The 24,857-nt window shown below is 36.4% G+C and overlaps 1 protein-coding gene across 9 annotated transcripts in view; it reads right to left on the minus strand.

Moving 5' to 3' along the window:
• The window catches only part of CDC42BPA (CDC42 binding protein kinase alpha), a 296,309-nt gene that overhangs the window by 108,428 nt on the left and 163,024 nt on the right, over positions 1 to 24,857 (minus strand). For all 9 annotated transcript variants that reach the window (XM_043923191.1, XM_043923188.1, XM_043923189.1 and 6 more), the window contains exons 10-11: positions 21,163 to 21,329; positions 10,185 to 10,307 (exon numbers count right to left, since the gene is read on the minus strand). In XM_043923191.1, the coding sequence (XP_043779126.1) occupies positions 10,185 to 10,307; positions 21,163 to 21,329 (290 nt within the window). The remainder of the gene's footprint in view (positions 1 to 10,184; positions 10,308 to 21,162; positions 21,330 to 24,857) is intronic.

Raw genomic sequence — 24,857 nt, forward strand, 5'->3', positions numbered from 1 at the left:
TAACGGAGGAATTAAGAAAAAGGCATGACTAAGGTGCTGGCGGACTACTGTACAATGGGGTCGCAGAGTCGGGCACGACTGAGCAACTTGGCACACACAAAATGGCGCTCACGGAGGATGGCGGACAGACTGCAGAGCGGCTGAAGCGAGTCACGAAGGTGGGCAGAGCAGAGCACCTCCTTCTGAGACATAAGAGCAGTGTCATAGCTTTTCCATTGTGGTCGTATTTCTCATATAACTGGCAACTCTTCTGATGTGAAGAGATTTTACTTCTAACCCACGATGAAGGAAAAGAGTCCCATTATTACCTTCCCCTCCATTAACTAATCTTCTCCTGAACTTACTATAGGACAGCATGTAAATGTATTTGTGTGTGTGTGTGTGTGTGTGTGTGTGTGTGTGTGTGTGTGTGTGTGTGTGTGTGTGTGTGTGTGTGTGTGTGTGTGTGTGTGTGTGTGTGCGAGAGAGAGTGACATAGAGAGAAAGAAGGAGAAAATGGATAGAGGGAGACAGAGAAAGGGCAAGGGTGTTTTAGAGTTGGAGAGACACGGACAGCAGTACAGGGGCCAGGGCTGAGGGGAGGCACAAACCACCAACTTTGAGGCAATAAAAAGAACGGGGATATAAAGCATATTATAGGTTATGATAGATGTTTTATTTGGAAAACAAACCTTATTTTTCATATAAAATATGAAATGAAAATATGAATTTTTATTTTTGTCTGTATATGGTCAATATATATTGTGTGTCTGTTATATGGTATCAGGAAATTGTCCTACTTAAGAGTTTGGAGTGCAATGAGGAAAGCAAATATAAAAAAAATAAATCGCAAATAATTGTAAGTGTATTAAATTTTTTTAGGAGTTTCAACATATTGGATAACACTGCCATAGGGGAAAAAAAGAGAAAAACATTAGTGTTGGGTAATAAAGATCTTGCTTATGAGGTATGCATAGGCAAAAGAGATTGAAAGTGACCTGGACACTTTTTTTCCTTTCAAGCCAGGAGTAAAGCCTCAGGGACTATTCATCAGGCAGGTCCTCAGGGGCGCCCTTGTTTTATCTCTTGCTCTTTAGATCAACAAACTATTTAAGACAGCTTGGATACAATTATGAATGAGAGATCTAACCTCAATTTTACCAGTATGCCTCTAGTATCTACTGTAATTCTTGGTACACAGAAGCAGCTCAACATGTATGTCTATGGACTGTATTAAGAAAGAATAAATGTTGCTGGCAAGAATGTAAGTGGTATAGTCACTGTATGGCAATTCCTAAAAAATTAAACACAGAATTATCATATAATTCAGGAATTCCACTTCTTTTCTTATTATACATCCAAAAGAAGACTTTGTACAGATATTTGTACACTCATCTTCACAGCAGTATAATTCACAATAAACAAAATGTGGAAGCAGCCCAAGGGTCCATCAATAAATAGATGGATAAACAAAATGTGGTATATACATACTGTGGAATATCATATTAAGGGAGGAAATTATGACACAAGCTATAACATGGATAAATCTTGACTATACAATACTAAGTGAAATAAGTCAGTCACAAAAGGACAAATATGTGATGATTCCATTTATATGAGGTTCCCAGAGTAGTCAAATTCAAAGGAACAGGAAGTAGAATGGTGGATGCCAGGTGTTAGTGGGTGGGAGGAACAGGAGTTACTGTTTACTGGATAAAGTGTTTCAGTTTGAGATAATGGAAGGTTTGGAGATGGATGATATCGATGGTTGCACAGCACTGTGAATGTGCTTAATGTTACTGAACTGTACATTTAAAAATGGTTAAGATGGCCATTTTTATGTTATGCATTTTCTTACCATAATAAAAAAAAGGTTTAAAAAAACGAATGATATTTCAGAGATGGAATAAAATTGAGAGTGTCACTGAGACTAACACATGATCAAGAAAAAGTGCTTGGAAAGGAAGAATACTAAGAGGGATATAGCTTTTTTCACTGATTATATTCCAAAATAATGAGAATAGTCCTATAAGCACTGAACATAGAAGGTAGGAATAAAGTAAAGGAAGGACATTATTCAACCAATAATTTAACGGCCATTAATTTTCCCAACTGGGTAATTTCAGGGACCATTTATTTGTATGCAAGGGATGTAAGCATGTTGGGAATTGCCTATACAGATACAATGCAGGAACACACATTAGGAGGTGGTCAGAAATTTCCAAGAATGAGATTTCATTTAGTCACTTATTTACTCGGTCATCAACAAATATTGATTTAGGGATTTTTACGTGCCAAGCACTATTACAGTCACTTCAATATATCAAAGAATACAATACTCAAAGTCGCTGTTGTCAAGGAGCTTACAGTCTAGTAGTGAGGTGAGGGAAGTAAAGCAATATGCACATTTTAAAAAATTGGTGGTGGTGAAGTTTCACAGTGTGTCAGGATGCTGAAAGTACACAGTGCTAAGTTCTCTGGCTTTTCTTTTTGGTTCTTATTTCATAGACTCAGAGCTGAAGAAACCAGCAACCCAGAAATTCTAACAGAAACAGAGAATAAAGGCCCCAACAAAGGTTACTCTTTATAGCCAAAGAACCAAGTAAGGGGCAAAATAGCAAGACGGAAAAGTTTTAGAAAATAACCACTGCTCAAGTTAAACACAACAGAAAACACTGTGGCTCCATGCCCACCTATGTTAGCAAAAGACAAGTGAGGAGCTATATTTCCAATCCAATTTCTAATTGGGTGTGTGCCCAAACACACCACAAGGGTAATTAGAGAAGGGGGAGCAGGATTTTCAACCCCCTTGGCTGGTAACAAGCCTCTTTCCACACAAGTGTCAGTGGAAACTACAGGGGGGAACCAAGACATCCACCCCCCACCCAGCAGTAATGAGGATCTCCCCTGTCTCCCTATTGGGGTTCCATCAGAAAAGAATTTTCACCATTGCCCAGCAGTAATAAGGCCATCCCTACCATAGTATTAGGCAGTGGGCTGGAACTTCCATTCCCTTCCAGGAATAATAAGGAGCCCTTCATTGGGTGTCAAAGGAGGTCAAGTGGGGAAACTGGATTCTACCTCCACCTGGCAATAAGGAGATGGCAATCTCCTCTCCATTGCTGGAGTGGTGTCCAGAAAAGCCAGCTAAAGTGGAAGGTTGAATAAGATCCAGTGTCATTAATCAAAACCACTCATCCTACCAAGAACTAGAAAAATCTCAACTTGAATAAGAAAAGAAAATCAATGGATGCTGACACCAAAATATTTAACAGAGATGTTAGAATAATCTGACAAGATATTAACACATCTATGAAAAAAATGCTTCAATAAGCAATTATACACATATTTGAAACAAAAGAATAAATAGAAGACCAGAGCAAAGACAAAAAATCTCAGCAAAGAAATGGAAGTGTAAAGAACAAAATGGAAATTTTAGAAATTAATAAAATAAAAATCTTGATAAGTGGATTCTGCAGCACAGAGGAGGGGTCAAAGGGATCAGTGAACTTGAAGATAAAACAACAGAAATTGGCCAATCTGAAGAACAGGAAAAAAAACAAAATGAAAACAAAAATGAACAGAACCTCTGGGAGTTGTGGGATGAATAACAAAAGATCTTACACTTGTGTCATCAGTGTCTCAGAAGACGAGAAAGTAGGCAGGTCTGTAAAAATACTTAGAAAACTAGTCAAAAAATTCTGAAATGTGGCAAGATCAATAAACCTAAAGATTCAAGAAGATGAACAAACACCAAATAGAATAAACCCAAAGAAATTCATGCCAAAGCACATCATTAAACCAAGAAAACTAAAGAAAAAGAAAAACTTTGCAAGCAGTCAAGAAAAAAAACATCTTGTGTAAAGAGAAAAAAATACTCAGAATGATAGTGAATGTCTCCTCAGAAAACATGAAACCTAAAGGAAGCAGTGTGGTATTTTTCAGAAGCCTAAACAAACAAACAAAAAAACCGGAAAACTTGCAATATAGACTAAGTCCAGCAAAAATATTTTTTAGGAATAAAGGGAAAATGAGGACATTCTCTGATGAAGAAAAATAAAGAGAATTTGTTGGTAGCAGACCTTCCTTTAATAAATAGTTAAAGGAAAGTCTCTAAATAGAAAGCAAACAACAAAACAAGGAATTAATATCAGGAAGAAAGAAGAACATCATGTAAAAATATGGGTAAATACAATAGAATTTTTTTCTCATCTTAAGTTTTCTTAATTATACTTCATGGTTTAAGAAAACATTATAACCCTGTCTGATGTGCTTCTAAAATAGCTGAAGAGGAAATAATTAAAACAATTATATAATAAACCAAGCGACTAAATAGCTGTCATCAACATAAAATAGACTGTAATATGATATTTTATGCATGCCTTATAGAAAACACAAAGCAAAAATTTTCAGGAGATACATCAAAGAGAAAGAGAAGGAAATCAAAGCACCACTACGGAAAAATCATCCATTCACTGAGTGCCAAAGAATTGATGCTTTTGAACTGTGGTGCTGGATAAGACTCTTGAGAGTCCCTTGGACAGCAAGGAGAATAAACCAATCAATTCTAAAGGAAATCAACCCTGAATGTTCATTGCAAGGACTGATGCTGAAGCTGAAGCGCCAATACTTTGGCCATCTGACTCACTGGAAAAGACCCTGAAGCCGGGAAAGACTGATGGCAGGAGAAGGGGATGACAGAACATGAGATGGCTGGATGGCATCACTGACTCAATGCATTGACATGAGCTTGAGCATACTCTGGGAGATGGTGAAGGACAGGGAAGACTGGCATGCTGTAGTCCATGAGGTCACAAAGAGTTGGACACAACTGAGCAACAACATTAACAAATGAAGTCAATAAGAGAGGAAGCAAGGAACAAAGGAATTATAAAACTGTCAGAAAACAATAAGATGACATTAGTAAATCCATACCTATTCAATAATTACTTTAAATACAAATGGATTACATTCTCCGAGAAAGACCTCAAGTGACTGAACAGATAAAAAACCAATACCCAACTAGTTGCTGCCTATGAGACACACATAGGCTCAAAATGAAGGAATGGAAAAAGGTATTCCATGCAAACAGAAGCCAAAGAGAACAAAAGCAGCCACACTTTTATCAGACAAAATGGAGGATAAGTCAAAAATAGTAACAAGAAATGAAAAAGGTTATTATATAATAATAAAGGGATCAACTCATCAACAGGATACAATAATTATAAATTTTTATGACCCCAGTATTGTAGTGCCTAAATATATTAAGCAAATACAACAGATCTGAATGGAGAAATAGACAACATTATAATAATAGTAGGGGACTTCAATACTCTACTTTCAACAATGGATACACTACCTAGACAGAAAATCAATGAGGAAACATTGGACATGGCTTATATTTCAAACCACTAGGACCTAATCAAAAAATTCCAACCAAGAGCAGCACTATATACAGTCTTCTCAAACATATGGAACATTTCTTCAGGGTACATCAAGTTAGGTTACAAAACAAGTCTTAACAAATTTAGAAAGACTGAAATCATACCAAGGACTTTTTCCAACCACAAAGTTATATGACAATAGAAATTAGTAAAGAGAAAAACTGGAAAAATTCACAAAAATGTGGAAATTAACACATTCCTGAGTAACCAGTGGGTCAAAAAGAAATTAAAAAAGGAATTTCAAAAAAATCTGGAAACAAGTGAATATGTAAAGAATATATCCAAACTTATGGAATGCAGCAACAGCAATTCTAAGAAGGAAGTTCATAGCATTAAACACAGCAAAACAAAACAAAACTCAAGACACCTAACTTTACAGTTTAAGCAACTAGAGTAAGAATACTGAATTAGTAATCAAAATCTTCCCAACAAAGAAAAATCTAGGACTTGATGACTTTACTGGTGAGTTCTACCAGACACTTTAATAAGAATCAATGTCAATTCTTCTTAAACTCTTCCAAAAAATAAAAGAGGGAGTACTCTCAAACTCATTTTATGAGGCCAGCTATAGAGCAATTATGCTGACACCACAGCCAAAAGCAAAAATCAATAAATGGGACTACCTCAAACTAGAAAGCTTCTGCACAGCAAAGGAAACCATAAACTAAATTAAAAAGCAACATATGGGATGGGAGAAAATGTTTGTAAATCAAATATCTGACAGGGTGTGAAAATTAATAAAAGCCTCACTAAAATGGAGTTGGGAGGCCAGACCGGGGAAACACAACACAGACCTCTCTACATCAATTACAGAAAGAACTGTCAATTATAGACCCCAAGAGAGGAAGCATCAATTACAGGCCCCAACAGGAAAGACAGTACATCGCATCTCCTACAAAAAGTTAACTACCCCAGGAACTCAGCCAATGAGAAACCACCACCCTGAACCCTCACTTTTCTCCAATGAATTTTCACTCAAAACAATCTTTCTTAATTTTCTCATTTTTCTCTATAAAATAATGTTCCTCTACTTTGTTAGACTTGCCTATGGATTTTGCTATGACTTGCTTGCCCCATTGCATTCTCTGGTATTCCCAAATAAAGCCATTATTTTTTTTTTCTGGAAAAATAACTGACTTTTATTTTTAAGGTCAACAAGTTAATAGAGACAAAGAATCCCATCCAAAAAGGGGCAGGGAAGCTAAAGAGACATTTTTCTAAAAAGAGACATACAGATAGCCAACATGAAAAGGTGTTCAACATCACCAACTATCAGGGAAATGTAAATCAAACCACAGTGAAACATTATCTCACACCTGTCAGAATGGTTGTCATCTAAAAGATAAGAAATAAAAAGTGTTGGCAAAGATGTGGCAAAAAGGAAACCCTTTTGCAATACTGGTGGAAATGTAAATTAGGGCAGCTACTACAGTAAACAGTATGGAGAGTCTTCAAAAAATTAAAAACAGAACTACCATATGATCCAGCAATACTACTTCTGGGCATTTATCAGAATGAAACAAAAACACTGATGTGTGCACTCTCATATTCATTGCAGCATTATTTAAAGTAGCCAAGACACAGAAGCAAACTAAGTGCGCACCGATGGATGAATTAATAAAAAAATTGTGTGTGTGTGTGTATAACAGAATATTTTTCAGCTATAAAAAGTAAAAGAAATTTTGCCATTCGTGACAACATGAATTGGACCTTGAGCACATTACACTAACTGAAATAAATCAGACAGAGAAAGACAAATATGGTAAAATCTCACTTATAGTTGGAATCTAAAACAACAACAAACTCAACTCATGGATATAAAGAATATTGGTGGTTCTAAGAGACGGGGGTGCAGGGTATATTAAAGGAGGGAAGATGATCAAAAGGTACAAACTTCCAGTTATATAATAAATAAACACTGGGGATGTAATATAAAACACTGGTGTCTACAGTAAATAATACCATACTGTATATTTCAAAGTTAATAACAGAATAGATCTTGTAAGTCCTCATCACACACACACAAAAAAATTGTGACTGTATGGTGATGGAAGTGAACTAAACTTACTAAGGTGAATATTTCACAACATATACAAATACTGAATTGTATGTTGTGCACCTGAAACTAACATAATGTTACACATCAATCATATTTCATTTAAAAAAAAACAAAAAAAGGAAACGCAAACTGAAAACTCAGACAAAGGTAATATAAAAAATGAGAAAAGATACAATGACCAGTATCTTTCATGTATACAGATTAACAATACTGAAAATGGAATTAATTTATAAAAATAAATGTACACCATGATCAGGGATGTATATATCCCAGGAATATAAAGTTGATTTAATATTTCAAAATCAACCAATTTAATTCACCATAGTAACAGGCTAACTAAGGGAAAAAACACATGCTTGTATCAATCAAAGCAAAAAACATATTTGACAAAATTCAATATCCATTCATAAAACCCTTAGAAATGCAGACATAGAGGATAGTTTCTATAATATAAAAAGCTTGATAAAGAGTATCTATAAAAATCCTACAGCTAATATTAAACTTAAAGGTGAAAGACTTAATGCTTTCCCCCTAAGATAGGAAAGAAAACCAGGATGTCTGTTCTCACCACTCTTCTACAACAAAGTGCTACAAGTTCTAGCCAGTGAAATAAGAAAAGAAAAAGCACCCAGATCAGAAAGGGCAAAAGAAAATTGTTTTTATTTGCAGCTGCATAATGGTCAGCAAAGAAAATCCCAAGGAATCTTAAAAACAAAAAAAACCCCAAACAAAACCAAAAAGCCCTCCTAGAAGATATTAGTGAGATGTGCTGTGCTGTGCTTAGTCGCTCAGTCGTGTCTGACTCTTCGCAACCCCATGGACTGTAGCCCGCCAGGCTCATCTATGGGGATTCTCCAGGTAAGAATACTGGAGTGGGTTGCTGTGCCCTCCTCCAGGGGATCTTCCCAACCCAGGGATTGAACCCAGATCTCCCGAGTCGCAGGCAGATTCTTTACCATCTGAGCCATCAGGGAAGCCCGTAAGTGAGATAGGTCTATGTAAACAAGTTTTCCAAATCCATATCACCTCTTTGAAGATACATTAGTAACCATACTATCTGGGGTCTTGTGTTCCACTGCCTTTTTAGTGCCATAAAGCTGAAATATACTAAGTGCTACATAGCATTTTGGTATTGACATCAAAGTAAATTTTTCTATTTATCATATTCCAAATCTTACTCATTTTTAGAAAGATAAACCTACAGAAATTTGATGAAGATATATTTCTTAAGAAAAGAGCTACTTAAAAAATAGAACAGCATAAAATATGCTCAAATTTTAAGTCTCCTTGTCTCTTAATACTGTATTTTAAATAGTCCTTTTTATAAAAGACACTGTCAGATTCCTTCTTTTCTTTACTTGTTTTGGCCTAAAACCACTTTTCTAGAGAGGTCTGGATTTCCTGGCTAAAACGGGACCTTTTTCCTTCCTTCCACTCTTTCTCTCCCCCTATACTTAACTGAGATCATGTGATGCCTCTAAATCCTGCAAAAGGTTCACTCACAGAACAAGCCAAAGACCAGTCAGTAGGACTCCATTGATCAGGCAATGAGTCCTCCTCACCTCTTTATTTCTCTATCCTCATCTCTACCCATTCCACCTGCTTGCTCATTCTGCTCTGGCCATGCTGTCTTCTTATGTTTAATTTGAACTTAAAAGGCATATTTTTGACTGTAGGGATTTTGCACTGGTTGAGCTGTCTTCTTGGATCATGTGTTTCCCATTTAACTGTATGGTTAATCCCCTTTACCTTCTTCAATATTTTGCGTATGTGGACTACCCTATTTAAAATAAAACCAGTACTCTTGCCTGGAAAATACCATGGACGGAGGAGCCGACGGAGGAGCCTGGTAGGCTGCAGTCCATGGGGTCGCTAGGAGTCAGACACAACTGAGCAACTTCACTTTCACTTTTATGCACTGGAGAAGGAAATGGCAACCCACTCCAGTGTTCTTGCCTGGAGAATCCCAGGGACAGCGGAGCCTGGTGGGCTGCTGTCTATGTATATGGGGTTGCACAGAGTGGGACACGACTGAAGCGACTTAGCGGCAGCATCTTACACTTTTTGACCCATTCTCCTTATTCTCCTCTATTTGTAAGCACTTATCAGCTTCCAACATACCATATCACTTAAAAAAGTACATAGTTACTGTTTGCCCTCCACTCCAGTAAGAATTTTTATTGGTTTGTTTAGGACTGCATCCCAAGAGCATAAAATAATGCCTACTACATAAATATTTATTGAATGGAATAAATGATGAATAGAGATAATAGGCATATCAACAATTATCATAATTAATTTCAATTAACTTCAACAATACACTGAAAAATGAACTACTCATTTAAATGCTTTGCCAGACAAATTTCAACTAATTATTCCAAACTAATAGGTCCTCCCAAAAAGTCATGTTTTTTCACTTAAATCTGGGTAAGGTGCTCCTCTTTGTGCACTCTCCATGTACCTGTGTTTATTTTTATCTTCTGGCCTTTGCCCATATACTGCAAAAAACTATTTTTTATCTTTTTTTAAGACCAAAACATGAGCTCCTTGACAGCAGAGCCATTCTCGTTTGCTGTTCCCTCACTGGCATATAGCTCACATCACATAACACATTAACAGGTACTCAATAAATGTTCTTTGTGTGAACAAAACATTAAAAAATATCTACTAAACTGAATTAATAATGAATCATAGGAATTTACCTCTTACTTGTTTCCTTAGTTTTTCAATTTCTTCTTTTAAGCTTTTTATTTCTAAATCTTTGCTTGCTGTTAGTGGACCATCAGCAGTTGAATACTGCAGAGCCTGGACAGTCTGCGTTGACTCTTTAAAAAAAAGAAAGAAAAAAAAAATTTTTTAAAAAAAAGGAAGAAAGAATGAGAAATATACCCACATTCTAAAATCGAAAAACTAATGCCAATGTATTTCTTTCTAGGGAAATCCTTATTTAATTCAAATGATCAAAGCATCTACCCACTGACAAAGCATGTAAACAGATTAAAATTAAGTCACAAAACTCCACTAGAGTTATAACGTCACTAGAACTATAATATACGTAGGAAACTATCTACCTTCTAATATGTGCAGTCTTCAGTTTTAAATACTGTTGGTACACTCTGCCAGTGAGTCAACTATTCAGTTCCCTTTCATCCTAGCATAAGCTGTCATCAAAATGTGTGTCAGATGATATATGAAAAACGGAGTCTGGTGTATGAAGTGCAGTGAAGTGAAGCTGCTCAGTCCGGTCCGACTCTCTGCGACCCCATGGACTATAGCCCACCAGGCTCCTCCATCCATGGGATTTTCCAGGCAAGAGTACTGGAGTGGGTTGCCATTTCCTTCTCCACTGGTGTATGAAGAGGTTTAAAGAAGTTAATACAAAATATGTAGAAGTGCTGGCCTTCCAAATTTCATGTATGAAAATGGAGATGCACCTACAGATGACTTAGCTCATCAACTTAGCTAAAATAGGGATAATTCTTTTAACTTGTTGTTCTAATTGAAAGATAAAGGGTACTAAAGAAGCATTAAATCTAGGGAGGCATATTTCCAGACACTATTAAAAGAGGTGGAAAAAAAGAAATGGTCCTAAAATAGTTATTCTGCCAGCTTATGGAAAGATCCCAAATAGTAAGTTTCTACCTCACCATAATTTTTTGTTAGCACAAATCATTACTGATTGCTTTAGATTACTAATATTATGCATACATTGCTTTATGTAACATATTACTTATATACATATATTACTTATTTATATATATTTAAAACTCCAAGGGACTGCGACCTTCAGAAGACAGAGATTTTCTAATTTATATTCATCATCTGTATAGAGAACAGTATCATTATATTCATATGCATGGTGGTCAATATTTGTTAATTTGAATTACAGGTGTAAGATATACCATATTGTGCATTCAGTCATGACCTTTCACATCCAGAATTTTTTACACATTTCTTTTTCTTTGGGTTCAAAAACATGTTAAAAATTGGTACATTCTGTATTTATTATTTTAAAAAAACATCTTTTCATTTTTTTAAGACATCTAAGTTGAGAGTAGAAAATGGGGAGGCATAAAAATATCCACTGGACGTTAGTCGCTTCTTTCCTTCTACACCCCCACATTGCAGGGTATGGAGGTGCAGGAGGTATCCTTGTGCCTCTTTGCCACCTCTGTCCTTCCTGTAAATCCCAGATCTTCTAAAATGCCCGTTTCCTGTTTATCATAGTTACCCACTGTCCTTCTCATTACAACTCTTTTTATTATTACCCTTAGTGACTTTAACAACAAAAGAGACAACCTATCCAGCTGGCTTCACAGGCACACAAATCCACTATGCAGCCACTGTCAGGGCTGTTTACCCAGCAGCTATTCCTCTCTCCAGGTGTTTTAATTAGCAGTCAGGACTTTGAAACAACTATTATTAATACATAAAAGAAAACAAATGAAAAAGTAAACAAACAATGGGGACTTTCAATGGAGAACTGAAAACTGTAAGAATAAAGCAAATGGATATTCCTGAACTAAAAGAGACAATATCTGAAATTAAGATTCATTGAATGGACTTAATATCAGAACAGATATAGCAGATGACAAGACAAATGAAGCTACAGGCAAGTCAGTAGAGAATTAAGCACAAAAAAAACCTAAGAATGGAAGAAATAAGACTGAGAATAAAAGGAATAAGGGACACAGTCTAAGATATATGTAACTGGAGTCCTAGAAGGAGAGGAGATTATGAATGGGGCAAAAGAAATATTCAGAGATTATGAACACAATTTTCTAAAATTGATGAAAGATATCAATCAAGTATTCAGAAGCTCAGTGAATCCCAAACAGGATTTACATTAATACAAAGAAACTGTACTAGGTAGATCATAGCCATCCTGCTTGAAATTGAAGTTAAGGAGAAATACTTAAAAACAGCTGGAGTATATTTAAGAAACCAAGACTAACAGCTGACTTCTCAAATATACTGGAAATCAGAAAACAATGCCATGAAATCTGTAGAGGACTTAAAGAAAACACTTTCCAAGCTAGAATTCTAAACCAGCAAATATTCTTCAAAAATGAAGGCAAAATAAAGGCATCTCAGACAAACAAAATCTGAGTGATTTAGTCACAACACATGTAATCATAAGAAACACCAAAGTAAAATTTTCAGACTAAAGAAAAAAGGTTCTGGATGGATACATGGATCACTAGGAGAAAATAAAGAACACAAAAAGAGTAAATATGTGGGTAAATAAAAAGATATTTTAAAAATAAATGAGTAGTAAATATATAAAGCAAGAATAAAAATATTGAAAGGTTTACAACATAGAAACAGGTAAACTATAAAACAACAACATAAAGGACTGTTATAAGGGTCTGATATTGTTTGTGAAGTGGTAAAATAAAACTTATTTAAAAGACATGTAAAGACCTAATGGAAAAAAAGGGGGCAAGAACATTCACAAGACTGAATATTCAAATAGACAGTAAATATATGAAAAGATACTCAACCTTCAAGGAAAATACAAATTTAAAATAATAGCAAAACTCCAATATACAGATACCAGAATGGTTAAAATTTTGAAAAGCTGATAATATCAAGTTCTGATGGGAATATACAGCAAATGAAACTCATACATTATTAGTGAAACTATTGATGCAATTAATTACTTTTAAAAACTCTTTGCAATATTTTCTAAAGCAGAAAATACACTATCCCAGGACCCAGAAATCCTACTGCTAGGTAGATATCCAACAGAAATAAGTACATATGACCATCAAAAGAAATACATAACAACATTCACAGAAACCATGTTTATAATAGTCAATATCTGGAAAAAACAAATGTTCAACAACAACAACTTGGATGAAATGGTCTGAATATCTGTGTCCCCCCAAAAAATTCCTATGTTGAAATACTACTAAAAAATGATGTAATAAGGAGGTGGGGCTTTGGGAGGTGTTTAAGTTATAGTTATAAGAGTGGAGCCCTCAAGAATGGGATTAGAGCCTTATAAAAAAGAACCCAGGGATCCCTAGCCACTTCCATCAGGTGAGGACACAGCAAGAAGGCACTGGCTATAAATCCTCACGTGACCATGCTGGCACTTTATTCTTGGACTTCCAGCCTCCAGACCTCGGAGAAATAAATTTCTGTTGTTTATAAGCCATCCAATTGGTTTTATTTTTTAATAAAAGCCAGAAAAATTCAGACATTGGATAAAATAGACACAAATGACAATACACTGTATGAACATGCATACTGTATGAATGTAGATACTGCATGGCTTCAAGAAAAGGGAAAATTAATGCTGAAAAATTCAGAATACTGTTTACTTCAGAGTTGTAGGTTACAAACTGGGAAGAGAGCATGATGGAACTTTATGCTACGCTAGAAATGTTCTATATACTGATTGGGGTGGAGGTTACATAAAAGTACACTAATATAAACATTTATAGGGAGTACACTTTAGAATACTTGTACAGTTTATGCATATCACCGTTTAAAAGTCAAAACTGAGGAGATCAGTATCATGTCCCTGTGAGTCATTCCTTTTTCCTCTCCACTTCAATTTACAATTAATTGGATATCCATAACTGAACAAAAGTGCTTCTGCACTGCACCCACATCTGAAAGTGGGTTGACTGGACCTTGGGGGAGGCTACAGATCCAAGGTACTGGCAGCAGTGACCTCTCTAGCAGAGGAGGAAGAAAGTGAAAGTGATGCGTGAGAGCAGAGTGGCCTGTGATGCGGGCTACAGCTGCGGGATTTCTGAAGGGGACGGGAGGGTAAGGAAGGAAAGAAGGCAGGCAAAGAGAAATGAAGGAATGCATTTCTTGCTGTCTGTCCACAAATCTCTGGGTTCTTCCACCAAAAAGGCCCAGGTGCCAAGCACACACTTCCTAGACTCTACCAACAGCTTTTACCATGCACACACTCCAAACTTTAGTGGTGCGTCAGCTCTGGGAAGAGAAACCCAAAATTTGTGCTATAGCGCCACCTTTTGGAAAGCAAAAGAAAGGCTTCTGATTGCCGATCTGAATTAAGGGTCAAAGTAAAACCTTACCTATGTAAGAAAGGTGTTTGCTACTTCAATGTTATGGCAGAGACACATTTCATGAAATACTATAAAAACCCACATAATACAGTGTTCAAAAAAGAAAATGACAATTTTCTAGGTGACCGTCTCAAAGATACAGAATATTGCAATATAACTGATAAAGAATTCAAAATAATTATGAAGAAATTCAACAAGCTACAAGAAAACACAGAAAGGCAACTCAGTGAAGTCAGGAATAAAATGAATGAATAGAAGGAGCTCTTACGAGAGAGACTGATATTACAAAAAAGAACAAAACAAGAATTCTGGAGCTGAAGAACTCAGTAAGTGAGAGGAATACTGCATTAGAAAACACTGGGAGTAGAGCAGATCAGATGGAAGAAAGAATAAGCCATGTGGAGGACAGGAGTTGAGAAATGATTTGGGTGTAAAGAGAGTGAGAACTAAATTTTTTTTTAAAGTGAAGAAACCCGACAAGAGTTATCAGACTCCATTTAAAAAGTATAAGATCCAGAAGGAGAAGAGAGGGAGACAGGGGCAGAGAGTTTATTTGATGACATAATAGTTGAGAATTTCCAAAACCTGGAGAAAGAACTGGACATACAATTCTATGAAGCTAATAGAACACTTTACTGTCCCAATGCAAAAAGATCTTTTCTAATACATTTTAGAATGAAAACTGTCAAAAGTCAATACTAAAGAAAGAATTTTAAAGGCAGTCAGGGAAAAAAAGAAAGTATCTTACAAAACAATCCCCATTAGGCTATAAGCAGATTTCTCAGCAGAAACTCTACAGGCCAGGAGAGAGCAGAATAACATACTCAAAGCATTGAAAGATAAAAGCTCCTAGTCAAGAATACTTTATCTGGAAAAGTTATTCTTCAGATATGAAAGATAAATAAAGGTTTTCCAAGACAAATAAAAGCTGAGAGTTCACCACCACTAGAAATGCTGAAAGGAGCTCTTCAAGCTGAAACAAAAAAGATGAAAGTACACAAGACTCTGATCAAGGTAACAAATACAGTTAGAATTAGAAAGTTGTAACTGTATTTTAGAATAGTGTATTAAACAATTAATCATAGCATAAATGCTAAAGGAAAAGAGCATTAAAAATTACTATAGCTACTACCATTTGGTAGCAGATTCACAGCATAAAAAGTGATCACTTGTGACATCAAAAATATAATAGGAGATATAAACAGATGAAACCTCTATAGGTGAGTGAAGATGGGTTGCTATCAGCAGAAAAAGGACTAGTTTATCAATTAGATATTTTATGTAAATGTCATGGTAAAGACAAAGCAAAAATTTAGAGGAGAGATATGACATAAAAAAGGGGAACAATGAGCAAATCACCACTGTAAATCATCAACTTACAAAGGTAGACAAGAAGGAAAAACCCAATGGAGATACAAAATAACCAGAAGGTGAAAGATCAATAGTAGTAGTAAGTAGTAATCCCTAAATGGATTGAATTTACCAAACAAAAGGCACAGAGTGGATGACTGGAAAAAAATGCCAAGTTCCAACTATATGCTGCCTACAAGAGACTCATTTCAGCTCTAGCAACACAAATAAGCTCAAAGTGAAGGGATGGAAGATAATATTTCAGAAAGCAAAACAAAGTGAGTGTAGCCATACTTATATCAGACAAAATATACTTCAGCCAAAAATGGTAACAAAGAGACGAAGAAGATCATTATAATGATAAAGGGATCAACACATTAAGAAGATAAAACAACTGTAAATATACAGGCTCCAAACACCAGAGCACCAAAATATATTAAATACTAACAAACCCTAGGAGAGAAAGAGACAACAGAATAATAGTAGGGGACTTCAGTATGCCATTCTCAGCAATGATAAATTGTACAAACAGAAAATCAACAAGGAAACGTTGGAAATGAACCATCTTAGAAAAATAGATTTAACAAGCATATATAGAACATTCCTTACAACAGCAGCAGAATATACATTCTTCTCAAGTGCAGACAGAACATTCTCCAGAACAGATTATATGACAGGACAAAAAACATATCTTTACAAATGTAAGAAGACTGCAATCACACCAATTATCTTTGCTGGTCACAATGGTATGAAAATAGAAATTAATAAAAACAGGAAAGTGAGAAGATCCAGAAACATGTGGAAACTAAACAACATACTTCTGAACAACCAATGGGTGAAAGAAGAAATCAAAAGAGAAAAAAAATCTTAGAACTAATGAAATTGGAAATATGACATATCAAATTTGTGGGATGCAGCAAAGCAGTTCTGAGAGGAAAGTTTATGACAAAAAATGTATACATTAATAAACTAGAAATATCTCAAATAACCTAACTTTACATCTTAAGGAATTAAATAAGAAGAATAAGTTAAGCCCTTGGACGGTATCACTGATTTGATGGACATGAGTTTGAGCAAGCTCTGGGAGTTGGTGACGGACACAAAAGCCTGGCGTGCTGCAGTCCACAGGGTCACAAAGAGCTGGACACGACTGAACTGAACTGAACTGAAAGTTAGCAGAAGGAAGGAAATACAAAGTTCAGAACTGAAATGAACGAAATAGACAAGAAAAACTACAGGAAGGATCAATAAAATTAAAAGCTGGTTGTTTGAAAAGACAAACAAAAGTGACAAAACTTTCATCCAGACTAAGAAAGAAGAGAAGATTCAAATAGAATTAGAAATGAAAGGGGAGACATTACACACACAGAATGCTACAGAAATATAGAGGCTTATAAGAGACTACCATGAATAACAGTATGCCAAGAAATTACATAACCTAGAAGAAGTGAACAGATTTCTAGAAACAAAACTGACCAGGACTGAATCATGACAAACCAGAAAATCTGAAAAGACCAATAATGAGTAAAGAGATTGAATCAATAAATTAGAAACCTCCCAAAAAGAAAATCTCAGGACCAGATGGCTTCATTGATGAATTTTGCCAGTCATTTTAAGAAGAATTAACATCAATTCTCCTCTTTTACAAAATACTGAGGAGGGAAGACCTCCAAACTCATTCTACAAAGCCAGCATTACCTTGATACCAAAACCAGATAAGGAGACCACAAGAAAACCACAGTTGTCCCTTGAGCAACACCACTTTGTACTGCACAGGTCCATTTATACATGAATTTTTTCAGTAAATATGTACTACATGATCCCCAGTTGGTTGAATTTGCAGATGCAGAGGCATGGTTACAGAGGAACAACTGTAAAGTTATACACAGGTTTTTGACTGCACAGGGCTTGTGTCACACACCCCTGTGTTGTTCAAGGGCCAACTGTATTAACCAATATCTCTGATGAATATAGATGTAAAGTTTTTCAGTAAAATATTAGCAAAGCAAATTCAAGAACACATTAAAAGGATTATACACCATGATCAAATGAGATTTTTCCCTGGCATGCAAGAATGGCTCAACACACACAAAACAATAAATGCAATGCACTGCATCAATAAATTGAAGGATAAAAATCACAGGATCACTTCAACAGATGCAGAAAAAAGTATTTTAAAAAATACAGCATCCTTTCATGATGAAAACCCTTAAAAGGTTGGGTATAGAAGGAACATAAAAGGCCATATACAACAAACATTAAAGGCCATATACCACAAACTCACAAGATAATATACTCAATGGAGAAAAACTGAAAGATTTTCCTCTAAGATCCAGAACAAGAAAAGGATGGCCATTCTTATTACTCTTATTCAATATATAGTACTAAAATTCCTAGCTAGAACAATTAAGCAAGAAAAAAAAAGGCACTGAAATTGTAAAGAAGTACAACTGTCAATATTTGCCAATGATGTGATTTTGTAGGTATAAATCTCAAAGAGGCAACCAAAACAATGTTGGAACTAATCAACTATTTTGGTAAAGTGTAGGATACAAAATTAACATTTAGGAATTAGCTGATTTCCTTTACACTAATAATGAATATTTGAAAAAGAAATAAAGAAAACTAACCCATCCACAATAGCATCAAAAGCAAGAAACTACCCAGGAATAAACTTAACCAAGGAAGTTATGTATGCACAATAAAGATATGTACTATAAAAATGACAAGACTTTGCTAAAAAAAACTGAAGAAGATACAAACAGAAAGACATTCCATGTTCATGGGTCAGAAGAATTAATACTGGTAAAATATACATACTACCAAAACCATCTACAGAATCAACACAATATGCATCAAAATACCAAAGTCATTCTTCATAAAATAGAAGAAACAATCCTAAATGTTTGTGGAACCATGAAAAACACTGAATATCGAAAGCAATTTTGAGAAAAAAGAACAAACCTGGAAATATCCCGATTACAAACTATATTACAAAGCCATAATGTTAAAAATAGTAGTGTACTGGAACAGACAGACACAGAGAGCAATGGAATAGACAGCCCAGAGTTAAATCCCAGTGCACACAGTCAACCAATACTTGCCAAGGGAGTCAAGACCCTAAGGCAGAAAAGACAGGCTCCTCAACAAATGGTGCTGGGAAAACCAGAGAAACATATGCAGAACACTGGAACTGGACTTTTGACTCATACTACTCACACAAATTAACTCAAAACGTTTCAAAGACTTCCGTAAGACCCAATACAATATGCTTTGTAGGTGAAAATGTAGTAAAAAAAAAAAAGCTCCTTAACACTGGCCTTGGCAATGATTTTTTTGGATATGATGTCAAAAAAACAACAAAAGAAAAAAAAATCAGTAGACTACATCAAACTCAAGAGCATCTGTATAGCAAAACAAACAAACAAAAAAAAAAACAAAGAAAAAAAATACAGAATGGCAGAAAATTTTTGCAACTCTACACTGGATAAGGGGTTACTATCCAAAATATATATAGAACTCATACAACTTAAAAACAAAGAAGCAAGCAATCTGACTTCTAAAAGGGCAGAAAAACTAAACAGACATTTCTGCAAAGAGAACAGTATAAATGAGTAACAAGGCACATGAAAAGATGCCTAACATCACTGATCATCCGAGAAATGCAAATCAAAACCATAATAAGATATCACCTCATACCTGTTAGAATATCTAAGAAGACAAGAGACAACATGGGTGGGCAAGGATGTGGTGAAAAGGGAACCCTTATCGACTATGGAAAATTATGTGGAGGGTCCTCAAAAATTCAAAAATAAATCTACCATATGATACAGTAATTCTGCTTCTGGGTATATACCTAAAGAAAATGAAAACAGATGTTTGAAAGGTCTGAGTTCAGGACAAATCAGCAAATGAGAATGGAAACAGTTGGTTTATGAAGAAAAAGAAAACCAGGAGATAAAGTGTTCCAGAAGCCAAAAAAAAGTGCTTTCAGGAGAGGCGTATGATCAACTGGGTCAGATTCTAATAGGCTAAAAGATGAAGACCGGGAAATAATCATTAGATTTTGCAACACAGGCTAGAGAAATGAACTCAGAAGAAAAAGTAGGATTGCTGGGCAGCATCAAGATCTTAGTAAATTTGAGATTACTCTTCAAGAATTTCAAGTGGGATTAGCTGGCATGTTGTGTGTTTTCAGTAAGCAACTTTCAGCCACACAGTTAAATGCAAAGTATTTAAACATGGTTGGGGTTCTGCCAAAGGAGTGTGACTAACAGAAAGAGGAGCAATCGATTTAAGAGTGTATGAAAGGGTATAATTAAGACTGACCAAGAATGAAACCTGAGGGTATAAGGGGAATAGGGAAAGGGTGATAGAATTATAGGTAACGGTGGAATTGAAGGACATCACAGTTAAGACACCAGAGAGAGTTAACTAGAAAATTACGAGCACAAATATACAAAAGGCTTGCTTGACATTGAGATTAATAAAGAATTTTAGACACTGTAATCTCAAGATATATCTTACTACCACCAGAAGGAGTGGTAGAGGTACGGTGTAGAACAAGCTCACTGGAAGTGAAGAATCAACAAAGAAGTCAGAATATTAAAAGGTTCACTAATGTGCATTTTAAAATCACCAAACATTACAACAGGCGTGACACTGTAGAGAATGACAGTTTGTGAGAAGCTAGAACTTTTAAGGCCTGAGGAAACATGGTAGGGAGCCTTATATAAAGTGTTACTACAGGATGAGAAGGGCACGGTTTTCATTAGTAGTATTGAATACCACTTTCCTCTCCCTAGAGGAATTTATTCCCACAGATTTATATACATAAATATGCACTTGTGGGAAACAAATGCTATTTTGTTGTTTACTGTTACTTTTTTGAGTTTACGTAAATGGTATTAAACTGTATGAGCTTCCCTGCTGGCTCAGAGGGTAAAGAATCTGCCGGCAATGCGGAAGACCTGGGTTCGATCCCTGGGTTGGGAAGATCCCCTAGAGGAGGGCATGGCAACCCACTCCAGTATTCTTGCCTGGAGAATCCTCTGTCCGTGGGCTACAGTCCACAGGGTCGAAAAGAGCCGGACACAACTGAGCGACTAAGCACAGCACATAGCATTATACTGTATTTATACCGTATTCTGCACAAATTTCTTTTTTCCATTTGACAAAAAAAGTTCTTTTCAAGACAAAACAACCACTTACAATAAACAGTTTCTATACTGTGAGTCCAATACAAAAAGGGAAAATATTATCTTTAAAATATATTTACCTTGAAGCTTTCTACTAAGTTCAAGTTTCTCCTGCTCAAGACGCTTAATTCTTCTTTCATAAGCTTCAGTTGCCAAGTTGTTATCTAGAGTCCTCTGCACATTAACATCGAGATCCAATGGCGTGGGGCCAGCTGTAACTCTCAAACAGCTCCGATCAGAAAGAACACTGAAAAAAAAAGGGGGGGGGGGAATGTGGGTTTACACTGAAATAATAAGTCTGAAGAGAAAAGATAACCTTTTGAAATTGTTCATTTAAAACATGGATTTGAACATCTAGTTACAGCTAGCCATCTGGAGTGATTACAAAATACTTTTTTTTCCACCCAAATCACCATAAACAACCTTTTGGAAGCAGGGGCTCTGCCATGTGGCTTTCAGGATCTTAGTTCCCCAACCAGGGATCAAATCCAGGCCACTTGCAGCAGGAGCACCAAGTCCTAATCACCGGTCCACCAGAGAATTCCTTAGAAGCATTTTTGAAAATAAAAACTTAAATAGTCCCAATTATCTTGAATTTATTCTAGTAACCATAAATTATAAAATGAAGCTTGCTGAGGGGTTACTGGTAGCTTAAAATAATGTGACCACCTAAGTGAAACAGCAATCAAAAGCAGCAACCATGGTCCTCTATGGAATTATAAAATGTTTTCATAAGCTACTTATATAAAATCCTTATAAAATGCTTCATAAGCAAAGATACACTGCTCAACACAAGGAATATAGCCAATATTTTATAATTACTATAAATAGAGTATAACTTTAACTATTGTGAATTAGTATATTGTATGTCTGTAATTTGTATTCAACTATATACTTTGATTAAAAATTTTTAAGTGAAAAGTGTTGGACATTCAGCAGTGGGCAAAACAGACAAAATGTGCCCATATAGAGGCTTTTATTCCAGTGGCAGAGACAAAAATAAACAAAAAAGGAAAATACTCAGTACACGGCAGTGTTAACAGGCTAAGAAGAAAACAAAAAACAGGAAAGCAAGGAAACTTCATTTCCCCTTTCTGCTTTTTGAAATGAATTATTGAGGGGGAGTAAATTAAAATATAGATAAAGGGGTCAGGAAAGTCATCACTCAGAAGGTAACCCTGAAAAAGTCCAGAAAAAATAAGTGGCCCTGCCAAGGTAATATGAGAGGAAAGACATTCCCGGCAAATGGAATAGCAGCACAAACACACCATCGAGTGTACGTCAATAAAATAAACGTAATACAAGAAAAAAAGAAGTGCATAAGTCCTGAGGCAGGAGTGCTCGGGCATGTTCACAGGCCAGAAAGGAGACCTGTGGGGCTGCAGAGTGAGCAAGGGCAAGAGTAGCAGGAAATAAAACGAGAAAGATAAAGTGAGCCTTGTTGGGTCTCAGAAGAACTTGGTTTGGAGTTAAGATACGAAGCCACCGGAGGTGGGGGCAGTAAGGACTGGTCCTGCACAGGTGAGTGACATACTCTGCCTTATCATTGAGCAGAATCAATCAGACAGGTTCAGAGAAATATAAGAAATGACATTATGAACATCTGAAGTAGGTGATTAAAAGAGATTTTAAGTAGAAGAGAGGACTCAGCTGGAAATATACATTTTAGGAGTCATCAGCAAATACCACCCAGGGGAGCATCAGAGAGTATAAACAGAAAAGATTCAAAGACGAAGCCACAAACCACAGGAAATTAGGAGGGATGTGGAGAATGAGTGGGAGTGGCCAGAAAGACAAGGAGAAATGAGGCCAGTGTTCTGGAAAGTGTTGTAATGGGAAGGAGCTGTGACAAGGAGATGAGACTAGGCAAATAAGGATGACGAGGACCAAAGAAATGAGCATCAAATTTAGCGCCATGGAGGCCAGTGGTGACATCGATAAAAATCAGTTAGCGTCAAGTGATGGAGCACAAACTTGACTGGAATGGTACCAAGAAAGAAGAGGATGAGAAAAATGGACAAAGTCTGGGCAACAGTTTGAAATAATTTTGCTGTATTGAAGAGCATAAAAATGGTTGGTAGCAGGTAAAGTTGGATTAAGAGAGATTTTTTATTTTGCTTTAAGATGAAAGAAAAACCTACATTTTGTGAGCTGATGGAAATGATCTGTTACACAAATTACACAAAGGGGAAATTTTATGATGTAACAGCAACACACTAGAGTAAGCAAGAAGGGACAGAAGGGATGGGCCCTAGGTAGGAGCTCACACAGTCATACATATAAAGAAGAGTATATAGGTCTAGAGGTATGTAGGCTATAAATGAGGCGATGCGGCTTGTGGAAGCTGTCTGCTGATCGCTCCAATCTCTCTGTGAAAGAGGAAGTGAGGTCATCAAGTGAGAGTCAGAATGACAGAGGTTTCAGAGGAAAAGTATAAAGTAGGAAATAGTTACCTAGGAGAGTGAAGAGTGAATACACTAGGGTAATACAGTATATCTGCCAGGCAGCAATAACGGGCACTTGGGATTGGTAATCATGAACTTAAAGTGAGATCAGTAAGAGTACTCAAATATTTTTCTCTAGACAATTTGAACTGCACTGGTACAGGCAGAAAACTGAGTTGTAATAAGGAATTTCCTTCCTTTGGAAGGAAAGTTATGACCAACCTAGACAGCATATTAAAAAGCAGAAACATTACTTTGCCAACAAAGGTCCATCTAGTCAAGACTATGGTTTTTCCAGTGGTCATGTATGGATGTGAGAGTTAGACTATAAAGAAAGCTGACTGCTGAAGAATTGATGCTTTTGAACTGTGGTGTTGGAGAAGACTCTTGAGAGTCCCTTGGACTGCAAGGAGATCCAACCAGTCCATCCTAAAGGAGATGAGTCCTGGGTCTTCATTGGAAGGACTGATGTTGAAGCTGAGTCTCCAATACTTTGGCTACCTGATGCGAAGAGCTGACTCATTTGAAAAGACCCTGATGCTGGGAAAGTTTGAAGGCAGGAGAAGGGGACGACAGAGGATGAGATGGTTGGATGGCATCACTGACTCAATGGACATGGGTTTGGGTAGACTCAGGAGTTGGTGATGGACAGGGAGGCCTGGCGTGCTGCGGTTCATGGGATCGCTAAGAGTTGGATACGACTGAGCGACTGAACTGAACTGAACTTAGCAAAACAATGCCATAGAATGAGATAGTCAAGGAACTGAGAAGCACCCAAGGAGTGACTATAATCATTCTCAATGAAATTTAAGGAATGGTAAGGAGGAAAGAGGGCTTCCCTTATGGCTTCAGCTGGTAAAGAATCCTCCTGCAACGCAGGAGACCTGTGTTCGATCCCTGAGTTGGGAAGATACCCTGAAGAAGGGAAAGGTTACCCGCTCCAGTATTCTGGCCTGAAGAATTCCATGGACTGTATATAGTCCATGGGGTCACAAAGAGTTGGACATGACTGAGCGACTTTCACTTTCACAAGGAGGAAAGAGAAGATACAAGTAGAATGAGGGTCAATGGAAAGAGGGCTAAGATCGATGGCTTGAAAGACTGATGTTTGGAACCTAGAAAATATTTCTTCAATAGCCTAAGACTCTTCTAATTCCTGTTCCATTGCTAAAAGACTCTGAGCTCTCTCTGTGTTCTATTCTTTCTCCCCCTAAAATGAGTTAAGATTCTTATATTAATATGTTTTATTCACTTTGTAGTGTCTAACTTTTCCTAGAAGCAGCTTCAACCTATTAAAAAAATTGTTTTTTTACTTACAAGGCTCTCTTATG

This window comes from Cervus elaphus, chromosome 14 (genome assembly GCF_910594005.1).
Source record: "Cervus elaphus chromosome 14, mCerEla1.1, whole genome shotgun sequence".
NCBI classification, from domain to species: domain Eukaryota; kingdom Metazoa; phylum Chordata; class Mammalia; order Artiodactyla; family Cervidae; genus Cervus; species Cervus elaphus.